This window comes from Natator depressus, chromosome 5 (genome assembly GCF_965152275.1).
Source record: "Natator depressus isolate rNatDep1 chromosome 5, rNatDep2.hap1, whole genome shotgun sequence".
Taxonomy (NCBI): Eukaryota; Metazoa; Chordata; order Testudines; family Cheloniidae; genus Natator; species Natator depressus.
In genome coordinates this window covers 111,103,519-111,122,031 of record NC_134238.1, presented here as the reverse complement: position 1 = coordinate 111,122,031, position 18,513 = coordinate 111,103,519, and the positions used below count along the sequence as shown (strand labels likewise).

Sequence of the window (18,513 nt, the reverse complement as noted above, 5' to 3'; positions counted from 1 at the left end):
GACAATAATACATGTTCTCTTTGGTGCAGGCCGACACACACTTGCCTGGAGGGTTACGGCCACCCCACCCCACCCACCACTACTGCATGTGCATATAAGGGGTGTGTCTATGGTCATGCTCTTCACCCATCGGCCACACATGACCCCTTTGAGCGGCTGATGGATAGCAACAGTGCTTTGCTTGCACTCAGGCCATGTCTACACCCTGGGCACTACAGCAGCATAGTTACGGTGTTGTAACTATGCTGCTGTAAGTGTGTAGTGTAGACAGACTACAGCAACAGAAGGGGTTTTCATTTGCTGTAGAAACTCCATCTCGGAGCAATGGTACTTTGGTGGACAGAAGGAGTTGTGTATACTATTGGGTGAATACATATCACAATCACAATGAGACTCCATGAATATGTTACATGTCTTCTGGGAGGGTTGCTCCCCAGCCAGGCTCTCCCCTATCATCAGCCCTTCAGTGGCTTGGTGTGGTGGCTGTAGACGTAGCTGGAAGAGAGAGGAAGAGCATGGCAAACATCTCTCCCTTTTATCATGTTATTTCTTCCCTCTTGGCTTTGTCCCCCGCTCACCACTTCAAAGTCAGGTGAGCATTACCCCATCGCAGTCCCAAACTGTCCACAGGAACGGGGGGCGGTGACTCACTGGAGAGTCCAACAGATTCTTTTGTTGCTGCCTAGGCCAGCATCCTTTGTTCCTGTGAGACTGGGCTGGCTTTCTCCCGTACATGCCCTGATGAGGCGTGAACTGCCTCTCTGCTCTTGGAGAGTTTTTGCTTTGGCTTATTTTAAGCCATGAAGACACATTTTCAGCCTCACAACTCTAGACATGGAATTAGAACCTATAACATTACTATAACACTGCAGTAACAACAATTACTATCACATCACTATGACCACAATGCTCAGTGCATCTTGAGTCTTCCAAAGACACCCGACACAACAAACTTTGCAATAGACACCACACAATCATATTATAAGGATGAAAATGGAGGTGTAGGCTGTTCCCACGAGGTATAGAACGTCTCACCATGAAACTGTTCCATTTCTTCTGGGAGGATTAGATCTTCAGTAGCTGGACACATCTTTATGAAATTTGTGGCCAGAGGTGGTGGTGGCCCTGCCCTTGCGGCCCTGCAGGTCAGTATGTACACCTTTCCTCTGGGTGTCTTCTTAGGGAAAGGACCCAGAATATCCACAGCTACATGCTGAAACAGAACCTCAATTCTGGGGAGCGGCTGAAGAGGGGCCTTGACCTGGTCACATTGCACCTGGGAGCCATACAAACTCTTCTTCAAAGTCTAACTTCTTCACTACCCCTATCGTGCAGAGGAGAACTGCCTGACAATCATTCTATCACATTGTTTTGAAGCTGTGCTGCGTGGAAGAAGCTTTTAATCTACTTAAGAGCCATTTAGTGTTATCCATCATCTATGACTTTAGGTCTTCCTGTGGGAAAGCCAACCACAGGTGGACGAAAGGGAGAAAAACACCACCAATACATCCCCACTTAAGCTCCCCCTTATCATTCCACTAGCAGGCAGGAGGAAATGATTTCTGTGATGAAAGCTGGGGAAACTGATGACACGATGGCTTCTGCACAGAACACAAAATCTTTCCAAACAGAGCTCCTGAGTGTCTGCATCACTTCTAGGGCTTTGTCAGACCTCCCTTCCGGTCCCTATCAGCGGTTCCATTACAGTCACCCTGTCAGGGCTGCCCCAGGCTGAAACAATGCCTGCTAGGGGTGTGAAACTTCAATAAGAGCGACCAAAAGCATGGTCTCATTCATATCCTGGGTTTGCAGTTTTGCTCATTTGCTTTCAGTACCCTGCAACATCTTCCCCTGGGATTTCACCCGGGTGTGGAATACAGATGCCCAACAACCCTGGAAAGTCATGGAAGAATGGGGAGCAGAGCCCATTACAACCTGGGGGCTGTGGTAAGTCTGCTTTCTCTGCTTTGCAGGGTGTCTTTCAAAAATTTAAAGCTAAAAATCTCAAATTTCTTATAAAAGTGCAGGAAGACTTGGGAGACTCTAACCAAATTAATATGCACAAAAATGTTTTCATGATTTCTTCATGTGATTTTTCTTTTTTAATTTCACTGAAAATAGTTTTCTTCTTGAATTAAAACAGATTTCCCTGCCACGATGGAAACTCCAGAACAACAGTCTGTGCTAGGGCTTGAGATCCAGAAAATGAAACGTGTCCACAGGAAGTGAAGAGAATTAAACAAACGAGAAGAATTTCCCTGCCCAAGTCCAAGGGAAGGCCAATATTAAAAGAGAAGGAACCAGCAAAAATGGTGAACACTGAATTTCAGTTTTTAAAAAAATATTTGAATACTTTCATTCCAGGACACACTTGGTAAAAAACACATAATGTGACTTCTCTGCATAACCTCCTTCTGACCACATTGTAAATCATAGTCATCCACGTGGGTACCTCTCTAGCATGCGTTACTATACTAATTGCTCATCCTGTTTTATGAATTCTTCTCAATTTTTTACTCCTGTCAGCTACTTGGAGTGATCAACAGGATATGAGTTTCACACCTTTCAGCTGCATCTATTCCTGAGCTCCACTGTGTATATTAAGACCTGAAAATAACAATGAGTTAAGGGGTCATTTTCTCAGAGCGCTCTCTCTCTTATTGTTTCACAGAAGGAAGATGCCAATAGTTTGTGCTGTCTAGATTTTAAATGTACCTTCAAAACAGAGGAAATCATTAAAGTTGAGATTTGCCAAATATTTTTGGGAGACCTAACCCTTTCCGCTGATATTTACTTCTTCAATGCCTAACGAACTTTTAATATTTCTAAACAATTTCTGTCCCTCAAATGAAGGAGGTAATGAATGGCAAGTGCACTGTCTGACGAATTGGAGGTCTTTTCTGTACCACTGTGGAATTGTGGCTGACCTTCTTCAATTACAGAAATTAAAATATGACAAAATGCGTGTATGTCAGGGGTGGTCACTTTCACGCACACACAAAAAGAAAGAAAGAAAGAAAGAAAGAAAGAAAGAGAGAAAGAAGGAAAGAGAGAAAGAAAGAAAGGAAGAAAGAAAGAAAGAAAAAGAAAAAGGAAATGTGGTAAAAGAACGAGAAAACAGCAAGAAGAACAGAAAGAAAAATTCTGAAACCTTCAAGAAGGAAAATCTTGTAAACAGAAAATGATCAAAGAAACATTCTCCAACCAAATACTTAAATTCAGAGACAAAAAGGAAAGACACAGCAGTCTACGTAGGACCCTCAACGAACTCCAGGCTCAAGGTTCCACACAAAGCAAAGGAGCATATAGACATCATCATGACCACCAGGTTTTTGCTGCACATTTGCCTCATACTGCTCTTCTCCACTGAAATCTCATCTCGGCTCTGTACCATGCTTCACTTCCAGCAGAACAAAGTGAACAAAGAGAGCTTGGAGCTTCTGCAGAAAAGGAGCGGAAATTTCCCCTCACAATGCATAAATGAAAGGGCAGCTTTCAAGCCCACCCAGGATATTGTCCAACTTTCAGTGGCCCAGAAGGAGAATGCCAAGGTGGTAATTCAAGAGATCCTCCAGGAGATCTTCAACATCTTTAGCAAAAACCTCACCCAAAATGCCTGGGATGCCACTTCCATAGTCAAGTTCCAAAATGGCCTTTACCAGCAAATTCAGTGGTGGAGGCATGTTTGAGACCACAGATGGAGAAGGAATTAACCAACCCGGAAAGTCAGGACCTCCAGATCACCAGTCGGAGTGTGAAACAATACTTTCAGGGGATAGATGCTTTCCTGAAAGAAAAGGATTACAGCCTGTGTGCCTGGGAGATCATTCGCATGGAAATATCCAGATGTTTTGTACTGATTGACAAACTCACTCGACGGCTGAGTAACTAAGGTACAGTACAAATCTTTTCCTTGGAGTAAATGAATTAAACATTAGTGTCAATTATACAGTTGAACAGAGATAGCGGATATCTTATATCTCTGCTTATATAGGGCCTGATCCTTCTTCTACAGGGTCAGTGGCCAAATTACAACTGATTTCCTTGGCAGCAGCTTCAGGCTCTTCCTGTCCTGTCCTGGAAATGGATTGGCAATTACATGGATTTATTTTTTCAACTCTCATTTTGGTTTGCGATTCTTCATAATCTCCCACATATCAGGTGATCTTATGTATTGCATAATTGGCAGACCATGCAACGAAGTACATATATTTGGAATCCTTAGCCACCTCACCAGTACTTTGGTCATCAAATAATGATACCCCCAAAGTACTCTGACTTCTATACATGTAGTATGTTTCTATTATGAGCATGGTTGCTATTTATTAATCTGTCCTCATCCTATACCACAGCTTGAGAAGTTTCCTAGAGATATTTATAAGAAATATGAACATAGCGTAAGACTTGTAAGATTATGAGGTGCAGAAAAGATTGACATTCATAAATTTTCGATTGTATTTTTTTCTTTGTGTTTCAACCAAATCTCATTTCACTCCAGCTGAGGTTGCAGCGACTACAGAGGTTAAAAAAGTTGGACGAAATTGGACCGTGCAGTGGATTCCCTCCTCTCTACTGATCCTTCCCACAGTGATGTCTAAGACTTCTAAGACTCCATACTACTTGACCTTGTATTGTGCAATACACTCACTCAAAATTTAAATTGTAAATGAAGAATATCGATGCAAAACAGTTACAAGAAAATTAAGAAAGGGTTAGACCTTAAACATTGTTGACATTATGTGTTTGCTCTATCGTTCAACTCTTCTCTGATCAAATCTCATCTCTGAACCGTAACATGCAGCTTAACCACAGTACAACAGCATAACAAATGTGAACTGGAAAAACTTTCCAACAAAAAAGATGTGCATAATTTTCCTCTAATGTCGAAACGAAGAGAGACGTTTCAGGTGGCCCCAAGAGGTTTTGAAGCCTTGAGTGTCCCTGAAGGGGAATGCCAAGGTGGCAATCGAGAAAATCTTCCAACATATTTCCTGCCTCTTTGGCAAGAATCTCTCCGAAACGACCTGAGGTGGGAATTCCATTCAGAGATTCCTGCACAGACTCATCAGCAAGTTGGACATCTGGAGACGTTTGGCTGCAGCGATGGAAAATGGGACTCTCTGACCAGGAAGAAAGGACCAACAGTTTCCCAGATGAATGGGAAGAGATACCAATTCTTTCATAAAAGACAACCAGTTCAGCCTCTCTGCTACCAGGAGAATCCATGCGGAATTATGGGGTTTTCAAATATCGGATAAACTCACAAAGAAGTTTAGAAATTTAAATATCAGCATTTTTAGAAGTACTAACCGAAATGAAGGAATAATTTTTACATGATTTAAAATCTGATGCAGTGGAATTTTAAAAGGTGTTACTATATCTTCTGAAAATATTTTCAGATCCGTTTACGATATTTGTAACAGGGCATTTTTGTCAATCTATTATTAATTTATTGTTCTTATTTATGTATTTATCATAGATATTTGTTACTTACCAATAAATAATTATTTTATATAAAATGGCAACCTATACCAGTAATGATTTGAATAAAATACCGATTGAACCAAAAAGAAAGAAAAGGAGAATAAAAAAAACCCTGTAATTGTTCAGCCTGAAAACCCCAATTCCAGAGAGTACTTATGCATGTGACTAACTTAAAGTAGGTGAGCCATCCCGCTCATGTTAGTGCTTCACGTTGGGAACATGCTTCAATACATTGATGAACCAGTGTCCCAATTCGCACTAATTCCATTTTAAAAATAATCCTTACAGAACGATAATTAGCCTTTCCATTCAAACAGACCACACACCACACCTGAATTCTGCCACCTTTTACCATTCTACTTTGTACCAGGTTACTTGTCCCCCCAAAAACTTGTCGATTTGGGTGTCTGGTGTAGTAGGCAGTTGTGTTGGAAGAGGCTAGATTGGTGCCCTTTCCCCCACTAAGCAAGAGTGCATGCACCCCTTAACACACACCAATTACATGTGAATAATGAGAGCAGGAATGGGGCATTCTGTATTAGAATTATCAAAGTTTCTCTTTGTCACCTCTAAAATGCATTTCCCCATTGGGTGGAATGCGTCAGTCAGTCACTGCCCACAAAAACTATGGAATTCTTCTGAAAAAGTCTAACAACCCCAAACCCATTCAGCTCTGGGGGAAAACTATTCCCCTTCATTCCATCACACCTTTAATAAAAGAAGGGGAATGCTGAACGCAATGTTCAGCTGAGCTCTGACAATATCACCCGTATCATAAGGAGCAGCCATGCCTGTGGGAAAGCCCAGCTCACACTTCTTAAAAGAGAGGGAAAAAATGTTAATATCTCTCTCTGAGATTCTCCTACATACTTCCACTCAGGGGCATGAAGAAGGAGGGGTGGGATTGTCCGTAGACTTCCTCATGGAATGGGCTGTTGTTCCATCTCCACACTCAGCAGATTCTATGGTTTCCGCACTGATCAAAAAGGTCTCTCCAGACACAGAGATCTGCAGCATCTCTCTCAGCTCTGGTCCCATTAGATTCTCTGCCCCCGTCTTTTCAGTGCCAAGTAGTATTTCCCAGGGCTGCTCCAGGCTGCATGCAGTTGCCCCAGACAACCTTTTAAAGTGTCATTTTTGGGCAGCTAGATTTTATCGGGACAGTCCCCATATTTGGAGCTTTGTCATATCAAGGTGCCTATTACCCCTCACCCCCTGCCCCGATTTTTCACACTTGCTGTCTGGTCACCCTAGCTGGGATATCAGCTGGGAAGTCTCTGAAGCTTGGCTTGGGCTTCCTCAGTGAGGGGAAATATACAACCCGTGCCTGGATGGTGTGGTGCTCTGTCACCCTCTACTGCCACCTGAACCATTTCGAGATTGAGGAGTCTGCTACACCCTGGCTTAAGACGCATTATCACATGTTCACACAGTCAAGGCTCATACACTAAGGTTCAAATGTCCAAGGTTCAATCCTGCCTGCTGACAACTTCAGCCTGTCGGCGTTACAAGTGGGGGCTCATTCAACATGTCAACTGGGAAGTCTTTGAAGCTCAGAATGTGCTTTAACATGTCCTCTCCCAGAAATATACCCAAAGGTGTTTACCTCTTCCAGGGGCCATGTAGTATGTGTAAATTATAATACGGAGACACTTTGCACAGGATTCTAACACACTATTGCTCTTTAATTAATCACTCGGAAATACAGAAAATGGAACAAAAATTGTAAACCCTATCCGCAATTCCCTGCCTCAGTTTCCTCAACACACCAGGCCATTCTATGAGCCTGTATCAGAATCACTTGGGGTCATCCAACATCCTTCTGTTGCAATGCATCACTTATATGCACAAAAACAGAGCATTCTCCTCCAGCTCACATAACCTGGCCTTGGCCAGTTCATCCCCTTCCTTCCTCTTGCCCAAATGTCCTGTGGGTCTTCCCCCTGTGATTTATTTTAGAACCTTTTGGTTTTGTCATCTGTCTCTTTGTTGACTTTCAGTAACTTTCCACTCCTAACCCCCATTCTCCTTAACACCAACTTTGCCAAACTGGTTTCCCAACTCGGAAACACACTTTTAAAGTTAAGTGTCCCCGTTGTCCTCAGCCTAGTGAGTACCTTCTGGAGGTCCTGTCCAACCGGATGGATACACATAGAAAGAGGTTTCCTATGATGACGAAATTTCATGACAACAACTGCATAATATCACTTTAAAAGTAATAAGTCTTACAGAGACTCCTCCCCTTTCCCCCGGCCTCCGCCTGACACACAGACACACACACACACACACAAACAAATCAAGCCATATGAATCAGGCTTGTGTACACTCAAGTCAGCAATTCTATCCCCCAGTTTTCTGACCAGCTGGTGCCACCCCTCCACATCAGGCGTGTGTGCTCCTTGCCACCAACAACCAGTTTGGTGTACAGGATGGATTAAACTTTCAGTGATAACATCAACAATGCCTAAAGATTACCTAAACCCAACATTTAAAATTATAGTAATAAACCTGCCGGTGGCATCAGATCTAGCGAGGATCCTCCTCTCTACCAAGTTTGGAGTAGGTGGATAGTAGTTCTGAAGAGCTATCAGTCAACAGTAGCGCTGCCAACCACATACTTCAGCCACAGCCTAAACATTTGAGACTGATTCAACATTTATGAAAAATGTTTGGCCCTTTGTAAACATTTTCTGAAATATTTGTACGTGTGAGTTTTTCTTAGAAAAGAACATCTCTGGAGTGAGAAAGTATAAGAAACACTCATATAAATACATATTTTAAAGAGACTTTTCTCCAGAAAAGTTCCTGCAGCCATCTGGAAAGCAGTTTTGAATTTGAAGGCAACCATCCCAGGAACAGACACAATAGCATTGACTCAGGTGAACCATCACACAGAACAAATAGCAAATTATGAATAGCAAATACTCATAGGGAAATGAGTGTGGTGACGAGGTCCTGAGCAATTAGAGTGGAATGTGTATAAATCATTTGTCAAATCACTTTAAATAAATCCGTTAGCAAATTCTGAATTTATTTGCAGATTTGCCTATTGGAAAAGGGGCTAAACTAATCTCTTATTTCACATTCCTGCTCTTTTCACTGAAATTTAAATATACAGGATTTCATCAAATTCTAGCAAATATTTCACCCAGCTCAGTCTGCATCTAACCTTTCCCAGAAATCAGGCTCATTGCTGATGAAAATATGCTGAGAGACTTTGTGTCTTTATTCCCATAGCTTTCTTACTTGAAGAACAGCTAAGATTCAGATTTTTTTAATTTCTCGCTCTTTCATATAACTATTATCTCCTGAAGCTTCAGCTTGCCAGGAAATGCACAAGCAGAACTCCCAGTGGAGTAAATGCAAGATTGGGGTGCAGCGCCTCTGGTATGATTGGGTCCCTTATATGGTATACTTATGTACAATAAACTGCCTTCTTTACAGTGACGCTTCCAAATAGTTTAGGCAAAACTCTAGATTATGATTTTAAAAAGTGCTTGAGGTGATGGAAGAGGGAGATGTAAAAGAAGTGACACGAACAGAAATATGGTCATGTTTTCTTCTTTTCCTTCTTTAAAATTAATATGAAAACATTCCTTTTCAATTTTTGGGTTGAAAACCATTCCCCTTCACTGATGGAAACTCCAACATAACAGCCTAGTGCTATGGTATGAAAAACAGAAAGTGAAACTTGCTACAGGATGCAAACTTCACTCATCACCACACTTGAATTTCAATGCCCAAGCTCAGTGAAATGCACATTGAAAAAAAGAATAAAGCTTGAATGGTGAAAAGGGAAACACGTTTGAAAGTAACATTCATTTATGTCAGTCACTCTAGCATATTACCAACCATACAGTCTTTTCAAAAAGAAAAGGAGGTCGTGTGGCACCTTAGAGACTAACAAATTGAGCTGTAGCTCACGAAAGCTTGTGCTCAAATAAATTTGTTAGTCTCTAAGGTGCCACAAGTCCTCCTTTTCTTTTTGCGAATACAGACTAACAGGGCTGCTACTCTGGAACAGTATTTTCAGTTATCAGTTTCTTAAGTAAACCTCCCAGTTTCTCAGTGCCCTCTGTCCATCCTCTGCTATTCCCTACACACAGGGATTTTCCTCTCTCATAAGACGAATAGTCTTGCTGATGTAACTTACTGATGTAACAGAAGTTTAGATCTGCCTAGCACTACTAACTACAGATACTTGGGAGTAGACAGACAGGTCCCTACTCCAGCCTGTAACTGGATGAAACAGTTAAGCATCACTCTTCTTACCCTTTAAATTTTCTTTATCTAAGAGGGGGGGGGGGCCCTAAGGAAAGAAATATAGGGATTCTTTCTTCTAAAAAAAGGTAATGACTGTGATTTTGTTCTTCCAATGCCTTGTTCGCTTCCACTAAATAGAAAGGAGGAAAATGAAAGTAAAAACCTCAAGCAGGCAAAAGCTTGAAAAGTAGAAAGTGATGAAAGAAAAATCTCTTCCTACAGAATCCTTAAATTCCTACTTAAATTCAGAGACATGGATCGAAAACACAAAAGTTTACAGAAGACCTTGAACAGGCACCAGTTGCTCAAGTTCTACACAAACACAGGGAATCTAAGACATCATCATGATCAGCAGGACTTTGCTGCAATTTTGCCTCGTGCTGCTCTTCTCCAGTGAAATCTCATGTCTGGACTGTAACAGGCTGCATGTTCTACAAAACAGAATGAACAGCGAGAGTTTAGAGCGTCTGGAGAAAATGGGTGGCAACTTTCCCTTCCAATGTCTAAATGAAAGGACAGCTTTCAAGCCCAGAGATATCCTCAAGCTCCGACTGTCCCACCAAGAGAATGCCAAGGTAGCCATCCAGCAGATCCTCCAAGAGCTCTTCCATATCTTTAACAACAATCTCACCCAAGCTGCCTGGAATGGGACTTCCATAAAGGAATTCCAAAATGGACTTCACCAGCAGATTGAGAAGCTGGAGACGTGTTTGAGTGCTGAGATGGAAAAGGAGGTAACCTACCCAGGAAATGAGAACCTCCTGCTCACCAGCCTCAAACTGAAGAGATACTTCCAGACAATAGAGGATTTCCTGAAAGAAAAGCAATACAGCCGGTGTGCCTGGGAGATCATCCGTGTGGAAGTATCCAGATGTTTCCTCATGCTCGACAAACTCACCAAGAGACTTGAAAATGAAGGTACCATCTTTTCTTTTTTCCTAGAAAAACTCAAATAATATTATTTGAATAAAACAGCTGGTGAAAGATGGCTGATAGGGTTATAACTCCTAATACGTCGGGCCCAATCTTTCTCCCACAGCAATTTTATGCATACAGCTATTTCAAACGCGTGCTCAAATCTTTTCAGAGCAGCATATAATTTAGTGCTTCTCTACCACACACAACATTCTATATGAAAAATAGACAAATACATCATAACTGCTAACTAAAGACAAAATATTGTTAAGTGATAACTAACTATGCCAAATAGAAAAGAACAGTGAGAAGCCCCCTTTCAACAACTGCCTCGTTAGACAACCTTCCAGTTAGGACACCAGAAAACGGGGGGTCTGTGTTCATACTCTTCTATCCCATCAGCTCATTTTGCACATAGGGATGGCCGAGGGTTCTTATTCTGCTTTTCTTTCTTTTGTTTACCCCTAACTTCAACAGGTTTAGTAACAACAAATTGTGACAAGATGACAAGTGCATTAAGGCTCAGGATTTAGGATTTGACATCTGGTTAGAAAAAGATGGCCTCTATTTGGCATTTGAATCTCTCCATGTTTGAATCATTCCCCTTTTTCATTCCAGCACGTGATGCTTCCAGTAATGATGCTATGAAAAGAGCTGAATGAAACTTCACCTCCACTGGAGCCCTTCGTCTCTAAATTGAATCTTGAATCAGCAGCTTTCGAGACTCTTATCAGTCCATCTTAAATTAAGCAAACTGCCAAACTTCAACTGCACTATTTATGTCCTCCTTGCCATTACCAAGACTGATTTATTCACATGAGAAAATGTTAAACAGAAGATTTTGCTGAAAATAGCCCAGAGAAACCCAGAAAGAGACTGCCAAAGTGGCCATCCAGGAGATCCTCCAATAGATTTCCTACATCCAGGAGTGAAAGTAACTTAAAGGACTTACCAGTATGCCACAGTCCTGAGCAGGGGGTAGGGCCTCAACCGGAAAAGGCGTGGCCTCAACCGGAAGAGGCCCAGCCTTTAAATCCCATGTCTTTAAATCCCGGGCTGCCAGCTGCAGAGGCGGCTGGGTGTGCCAGAGCTCGGGGTGATTTAAAGGGCCTGCAGCTCCGTCCGCCGCTACCGTAGTGGAGCCCCGGGCCCTTTAAATCGACGACAGAGCCCCAGGGGCTCTCGGCTGCCTCCGCTACCCCAGGGCTTGGGGCTCTAGTGGAGATTTAAAGGCCCTGGGGCTCCCTGCATCGGCTGGAGCCTCAGGCTCTTTAAATCGCTATCCGAGCCCCCTGCCAGAGCCCCCGGTGTAGCGGCGGTGGCCAGGGGCTTCGGTGGGGATTTAAAGGGCCCTTTAAATCATGGCCTGAGCTGCCTCCGCTACTCAGCGGCTCTGGCAGCAGGGCTCTGGCGGCAATTTAAAGGGCCTTGGGCTCTGGCCGCTGCCAGGAGCCCAAGACCCTTTAAATGGCCAGCCTCAGGAAGCCGATCTGGTATGGCACGGTGTACCGGCTAGTGCCAGTATTTCGGACCGGACCGCCTTACTTTCATCTCTGCCTGCATCTCATGCAAAATACCCTCACAAGCTTCCTGGAACGACAGTCGCATGGAAAGATCCTGACATGGACTCATAAGCAAGGGAAACTTCTGGAGGTGTATTCTGTGGCAAGGATAACAAAGAAAGAAGAATATCCCAGTTTCTAGGTCACTTATAATTAGGCACTCTGAAATTTTAAACTAGTGCAAATATATATTCTTTTCCTGCACTGTGAAAAGATTTTCAGATCATTTTACTGGATTTGTAAAAGCATTTTTATGTTGATCCATTTATATTTATTCACAATATTAATATATTGCTTTTATTTATTTTTTCAGAGGTTTTACAATATTTATAAATAAATATTTATTTCTACAAAATAGCAACCTACAGCAGTAGTGATTTGTACTAATTAGATTTTTTTAAAAAAACAGAGACCCAATAAAAATCTTCCCTTGTTTTCCCTTAAGACTCCAGTTCAGCAAATGACTTGTAAACATTTGCCTAACTTTAAGTACAGGAGCTTTCCTTTGACATAAGTAGTTCAACTTGAGAACATGCTCAAGTACATTTTGAACATAAACCCTGATTCAGCAGTGACTCAATAAGAAAAATAGCTAGGGTAACTAGTTTGACCACTCCAACAGACCACACACCACAACCGCAACTCTGCAGCTTTTGTGTTTCTGCCCGTTAACAGATCATTTTCACAACATTTGTAGTAGCAAGTGTTTGGAGCAGGAGCTCATTGTGATGAAATGAAAGGGAGGATGGAGACACAGGCATTATAAGGGGAAGACTTCAGGCTGTCGTGGTACAAAGTTGCTTGTCCCCTTCCTCCCCAATGAGATGTGTGCGAACTGTCAGGTTTCCGTGTGCGCAGACTCCGTATCTCCCCCAACACCACCATCAGGAAGGGTTATGTGGGTTCCATTTTCCCCCTCCACCAGTCAGGTTTGGGTACACTTGGCTCACAAACACCATCAAGCTTGTACATACCCAACCCCTCCTGTCAATCAGGCTTGTAAGCATCTGCTGCTGCTTCCCTTTGCTCTCCCCCGGGTGCTCCCAAAACAAGCATGTGTGCTTAGGGACTGCATGTTGCACCAACAACCACCAGCTGAAGGAGCACAGTGCATCAAAAGTTCAGTTGAGCTGTGAATGACTAAAAATTACCCTAAACCCAATAGTTAAAAATTACCTGAAAGCAAAAAACAAAAACAAAAACCATCCATTGGACCAAATCTTGTAAGGATCTCTTTGCCAAGTTTGGGTATGTAGATAGTATTTTTGAAGAGCTATTACTCAGTCCCATCATTGTCTAGCATTAATTTAAGCTACACTCTAAATCTGGAGATTTCTTATTTAAAAGTTTTTAAAGAAGTCAAACAACCACTACATTAAATGTTCAAATAGTAAAAAAACAAAGTGCGTGTGAATTTTTACACGGATCCGAAAATTGCCTTTGGGAAAAAAACCAGGAAGGTATGTCCCATTTTAAATCCCTTTTCTAACACAGTCCAAACTATGGTGTCTCTAATAGGAGACTAAATTCTTCACAGTAAACAGATGGCAGCATTGCAGAAGCTTTCGCCCTCTGTTCTCTTTAGCTGTGGGGTTCTCAAACATTTCATTATGTGGGCCTCATCTTACAAAAATTGATCCTTTCCCCTCCCATTCAGGATCAGGTAACATTTGTGTGGCAGGTACACCAAACCCTTACAAAGAAAGGTAGTACTAGAAACGCATTTATATAATTTTAGCGGTCTTTAAAGGAACATGGGATCTGCCAGTTCTCTGAAGACCATCACCCAGTACTCCATGTACTGCCACTGATTCAGGAAACTCAGTTTGGGACCTGCTGGTTTAGAGGCATCTACAAGGAGTTAACTCTTAAAACAAATGCCTCTCCTTTCTTATGGTGCAGTTTTTTCCAAGAGCTGTAGCCATCAGCTGTCCAAGTTCTTTCCTGCCCAAATCTTTCTCTTTTCATTCACTCCTTCATGTAGTTGGAGCCAAAGGTTATATTGACACAAAACAATCATCTGAGAATAATGAGAGCAAAATTAGACTGCATGAAAAAGTCACCACCCCCATAATGTATACCCCCCTCTCTGGTGGAACATGGCCGTAATATAGCACTTGGAGGCATTCAAACTCTTCAGACTCTAACTGCTTTGTTCCTCATGGAGTGCAGTGGGGAACCTCCTGACATTCATCCCATCATATTGTTTATAAGCTGTGCTATGTGGAAAATAATCCATTCATCTATTGAAGAAGCCATTTGATGACATGTATCATCTAAGATTTCAGGCCTTCCTGTGGGAAAGCCAACCACAGGGGGATAAAAAGGGAGGAACATGCTAATAATACATCCCCACTTCAGCTCACTTTTATCCTTCCGCTGGCAGGCAGGAGGGGATACTCGCAGGTTTGTCCCCAGCCTTCATCATACAAGCAGAGGAGCCTGTGGCTTCTACACAGAACACTAGGTCTTTTCACACAGAGCTACTGAGTTTCTGCATCAGTTGTTGGGCCCACTCAGAGCCCCGTTCCGGTCCCTGTCAGCGAGGTTCCATTCCAGCCATGAAACCAGGGCTTCCTTCAGACTGCAGTTGCCTCAGACACTCTCTTTAGGTATCATCTTTGTGCAGCTGACATGGAGAGATGCACCCACCAGACCTGTAGTAGCACTGCCCCAGCTCAATGCGCGTCTGCTCATTCCAGGCCCCACACATGGGTCATAACTGTATGGAGAACACCCCTAGAGGGAACTGGGTGCAAAAGCTTCTGACTCCACGGCACCTCATCTCACCCCACACACACTTCCATGTGGCACAGGGAAGAGGCATAAGCAGAGGGCTCTACCCCTGCATAGATCCTCTGCAGCAGGCTCTGAGGCCCTTGTAACCAAGTTTTCTCAAATAATAGACTGGTTCTTTGCCTACTTGCTGCAGGGAAGATGGAAGTAGGGGTGCTGGGGTTGAGCAGCATCAAGTAATATTAGCAAGTGAATGCATGGTCTCCATCCTATACAGTGTTTACACTTTTGTTCAATGGCTTTCAGCAGCCATACAACAACAAGTATTCCAGTGCCCCTCAATTGCTGTCACCGTATAGATTTACTGAAAAAGATGATTTGGCTCCCCCGCTCCACATTACCCTGTGATTACTTTGTTACCTTATCCTCTCCTAGTATTCATACTACAGTACCTATTTCCCTCTCTCCTCAACATCTTCTCTGGACTTCACCCTCGTGTGGGATAAACATCCCCAACACCCATGGAAAGTAATGCGAGAATGGGGAGCGTAGTGCATGGCAATCTGGGGGTTCTGGTAAGTCTGCTTTCTCTGCACTACAGAAACTTTCATGTAGCTGATGCAAGGCTCTGATATTTCTTATCAAAGTGCAGGAAGCCTTGGGAGACTCTAACCAAATTAATATGCACAGAAATGTTTTCATGGTTTCTTCATGTGATTCTTCCTTTCTAATTTCAGTGAAAATAGTTTTCTTTTTGGATGAAAACACATTTTTCTGCCAAGATGGCAAAATCCAGCTCAACAGTCTGTGCTAGGGGAAGAGAACCAGAAAATGAAATATGACCACAGGAAACAAAGAGGCTAAAACAAAGCAGAAGAATTTCCCTGCCCACGCCAAGGAGAAAACAAAAAAGTTAAGAGAAGGAACTAGCCAAAACGGTGAACACTGATTTTAATTTTTAAAAAATTCTTTGAATGACTATACCCAGGGACATGCCTCTTAAAAATACAAATCAGGACTTTTCTTCATAACCTCCTTCTGGCCACACTGTAAATCACAATCATCCATGTGGGTACCTCTCTAGTATCTGTAACTAATTGCTCATCCTCTTTTACGAATTACCCTCCATTTCTCACCACTGTCAGCTACTCAGAGTAACTAATAGGACAACATGTTCACACCGTCTAACTGCATCGTTTGCTCAGCTTCAGTATTTCCATTGAGATCTGGAAGTAAACAAAAAATGAGAAAAGGTTCCATTCTCTCAGAGCTCACTCTCTGTCTCCTGTGTTTTCCTAGAAGGAAGATACCGATATTTTCTGGTGTCTACATATTAAGTGTGCTTTTCAGGTTGCATGACTGAAGTTGAAATTTACCATTATTTTTGGGAGGCCTAACATAGGTGCTGCCATACCCCCTGGCTTGAAGTGGTTTCCTTCATATTCACGGTTTACAGTTTGGTTCAATGGCTCTCAGCAGCCCCACTACACAAACTGTTCCAGCTCCCCTGAGGCCAACCCTTTCCTCCCACTTTCTCCAGGCCTCAAAACTTTAAATATACCTAAACTAGTTTTGTCTGTCAAATGCAGGAAGTAATGAATGAGAAAAGTGTAGGGTTTGATGAATTGGCGGTCTTCTCACTACCACTTCTGAAGTGTGGATGATCTTATTAAATTAGATCTTTAAATTTATGCATCATGAAAAGCCTGTATGTATGTGGATCCAGCATAAGTGAAAGGGGTTTGGTCACTTTCACAACAATACAAAAAGGATCAAGCGTGGAAAAAGAATCTAGAAAGCAGTGAATTATACAGAAAGAAAAAGACTGAAGCCTCCAGGAGGGAAAAACCTTTAAAAAAAAAACCAGAAAATGATGAAACAAAAATTCTGCAGCCAATTATTTAAAGTCAGAGACATGAAGGAAAAACACAGCAGTCTACATAGAACCCTCAACAAACTCCAGGCTCAAGGTTCACACAAAGAAAAGAAGTGGAAGACATCGGCATGACAACAAGGTGTTTGCTGCACATTTGCCTCATACTGCTCTTCTCCACTGAAATCTCAGCTCAACTCTGTACCATGCTTCACTTCCAGCAGAACAAAGTGAACAAAGAGAGCTTGGAGCTTCTGGAGAAAGTGAGCGGAAATCTCCCCTCACAATGCATAAATGAAAGGGCAGCTTTCAAACCCACCCAGGATGTCCTCCAACTCCCAGAGTCCCAGAAGGAGAATGCCAAGGTGGCAATTCAAGAGATCCTCCAAGAGATCTTCAACATCTTTAGCAAAAACCTCACCCAAAGTGCCTGGGATGCCACTTCCATAGTCAGGTTCCAAAATGGCCTTTACCAGCAAATTCAGCGGCTGGAGGCATGTTTGAGAGCACAGACAGAGAAGGGCTTAACCAACCCGGAAAGTCAGGACCTCCGGATCACCAGTCGGAGAGTGAAAAAATACTTTCAGGGGATAGATGCTTTCCTGAAAGAAAAGCAATACAGCCTGTGTGCCTGGGAGATCATTCGTGTGGAAATACCCAGATGTTTTGTGCTGGTTGACAAACTCACTCGAAGGCTGAGTAACTAAGGTACAGTACAAAACTTTTCCCTGGAGTAAATGAATACACATTAAGGTAATTTATACAGCTGAACAGAGATAAAGGATATTTTATAACTCTGCTTATATAGGGCCTGATCTTTCTTCTATAGGATCAGTGGCCAAATCGCAACTGATTTCCATGGCAGCAGCTTTAGGCTCTTCCTGTCCTGTCCTGGAAATGGATTTTCAGTGACATGGATTTATTTTTTGGTGTTTCTACTATTATTTATTTTTGCACATCTTCATAATCTCTCACATATCAGTACTGTTGTGCAGTAGGGAATTGGCAGACCATGCAACAAAGTACACATATGTGGAATCCTTCGGCACCTCACCAGCACTTTGTGGTGTGGGAGGGAAGGAAGTATCATTATCTGATGACCAAAGTACTCTGACTTCGACATACGTAGTATGTTTCTACAATTATCAGCAAGGCTATAAATTAATCTGTCCTCATGAGAACTATTTCTAGTACTCCAAGGTTTGAGAAGCTTCCTAGAGACTTTTTAAAAAAATATGAACATACTAAAAGACTTGCGAGCTTACGTGCGGAAAAGATATTTTCATTTAATTTCTTGAGATCAATTCAATGAAAATTATATTTTTTCCCTTTGTGTTTCAACTATTTCCAATTTCATTTCAGCTCCGGATGCTGCAACTCCTCAGGTGAAGACAGACGGATGCAGTGGAATCCCTCCTCTCTGCAGATTCTTCCCACGGTGACGTCTAACACTCCATAGTGCTTGACATATTACGCCGTACATTCACTCTCATGAAATTCCAACTGCACAAATTTCATTTTATGTGATAATATTCTGTTCATTTACTCAGGTTTAAAATGCAAAATGAAGGATATCGATGCAAAAAAGTTACAAGACAATTAAGAATTTTAAAAGAAAGGGTTGGACCTTAAACATTGTTGACATTGTGTGTTTGCTCTATATTTCTGTGGTTCAACTCT

The 18,513-nt window shown here is 42.3% G+C and overlaps 2 protein-coding genes and 1 pseudogene across 2 annotated transcripts; all 3 read left to right on the top strand.

Moving 5' to 3' along the window:
- The first annotated feature begins 2,541 nt into the window (after positions 1–2,541).
- LOC141988284 (interferon beta-like) lies at positions 2,542–3,892 on the top strand (annotated as a pseudogene).
- Positions 3,893–10,091: 6,199 nt separating this feature from the next.
- On the top strand, positions 10,092–11,324 carry LOC141987973 (interferon beta-like). Its single transcript, XM_074953801.1, has 2 exons — positions 10,092–10,665; positions 11,281–11,324. The coding sequence occupies exons 1-2, from the start codon at positions 10,092–10,094 to the stop codon at positions 11,322–11,324; spliced, it is 618 nt and encodes a 205-aa protein (XP_074809902.1).
- Positions 11,325–16,964: 5,640 nt separating this feature from the next.
- Positions 16,965–17,540, top strand: LOC141988282 (interferon beta-like). The gene has a single exon (XM_074954117.1). It carries the CDS (start codon positions 16,965–16,967, stop codon positions 17,538–17,540), a length of 576 nt encoding a protein of 191 aa, XP_074810218.1.
- Positions 17,541–18,513: the final 973 nt, after the last annotated feature.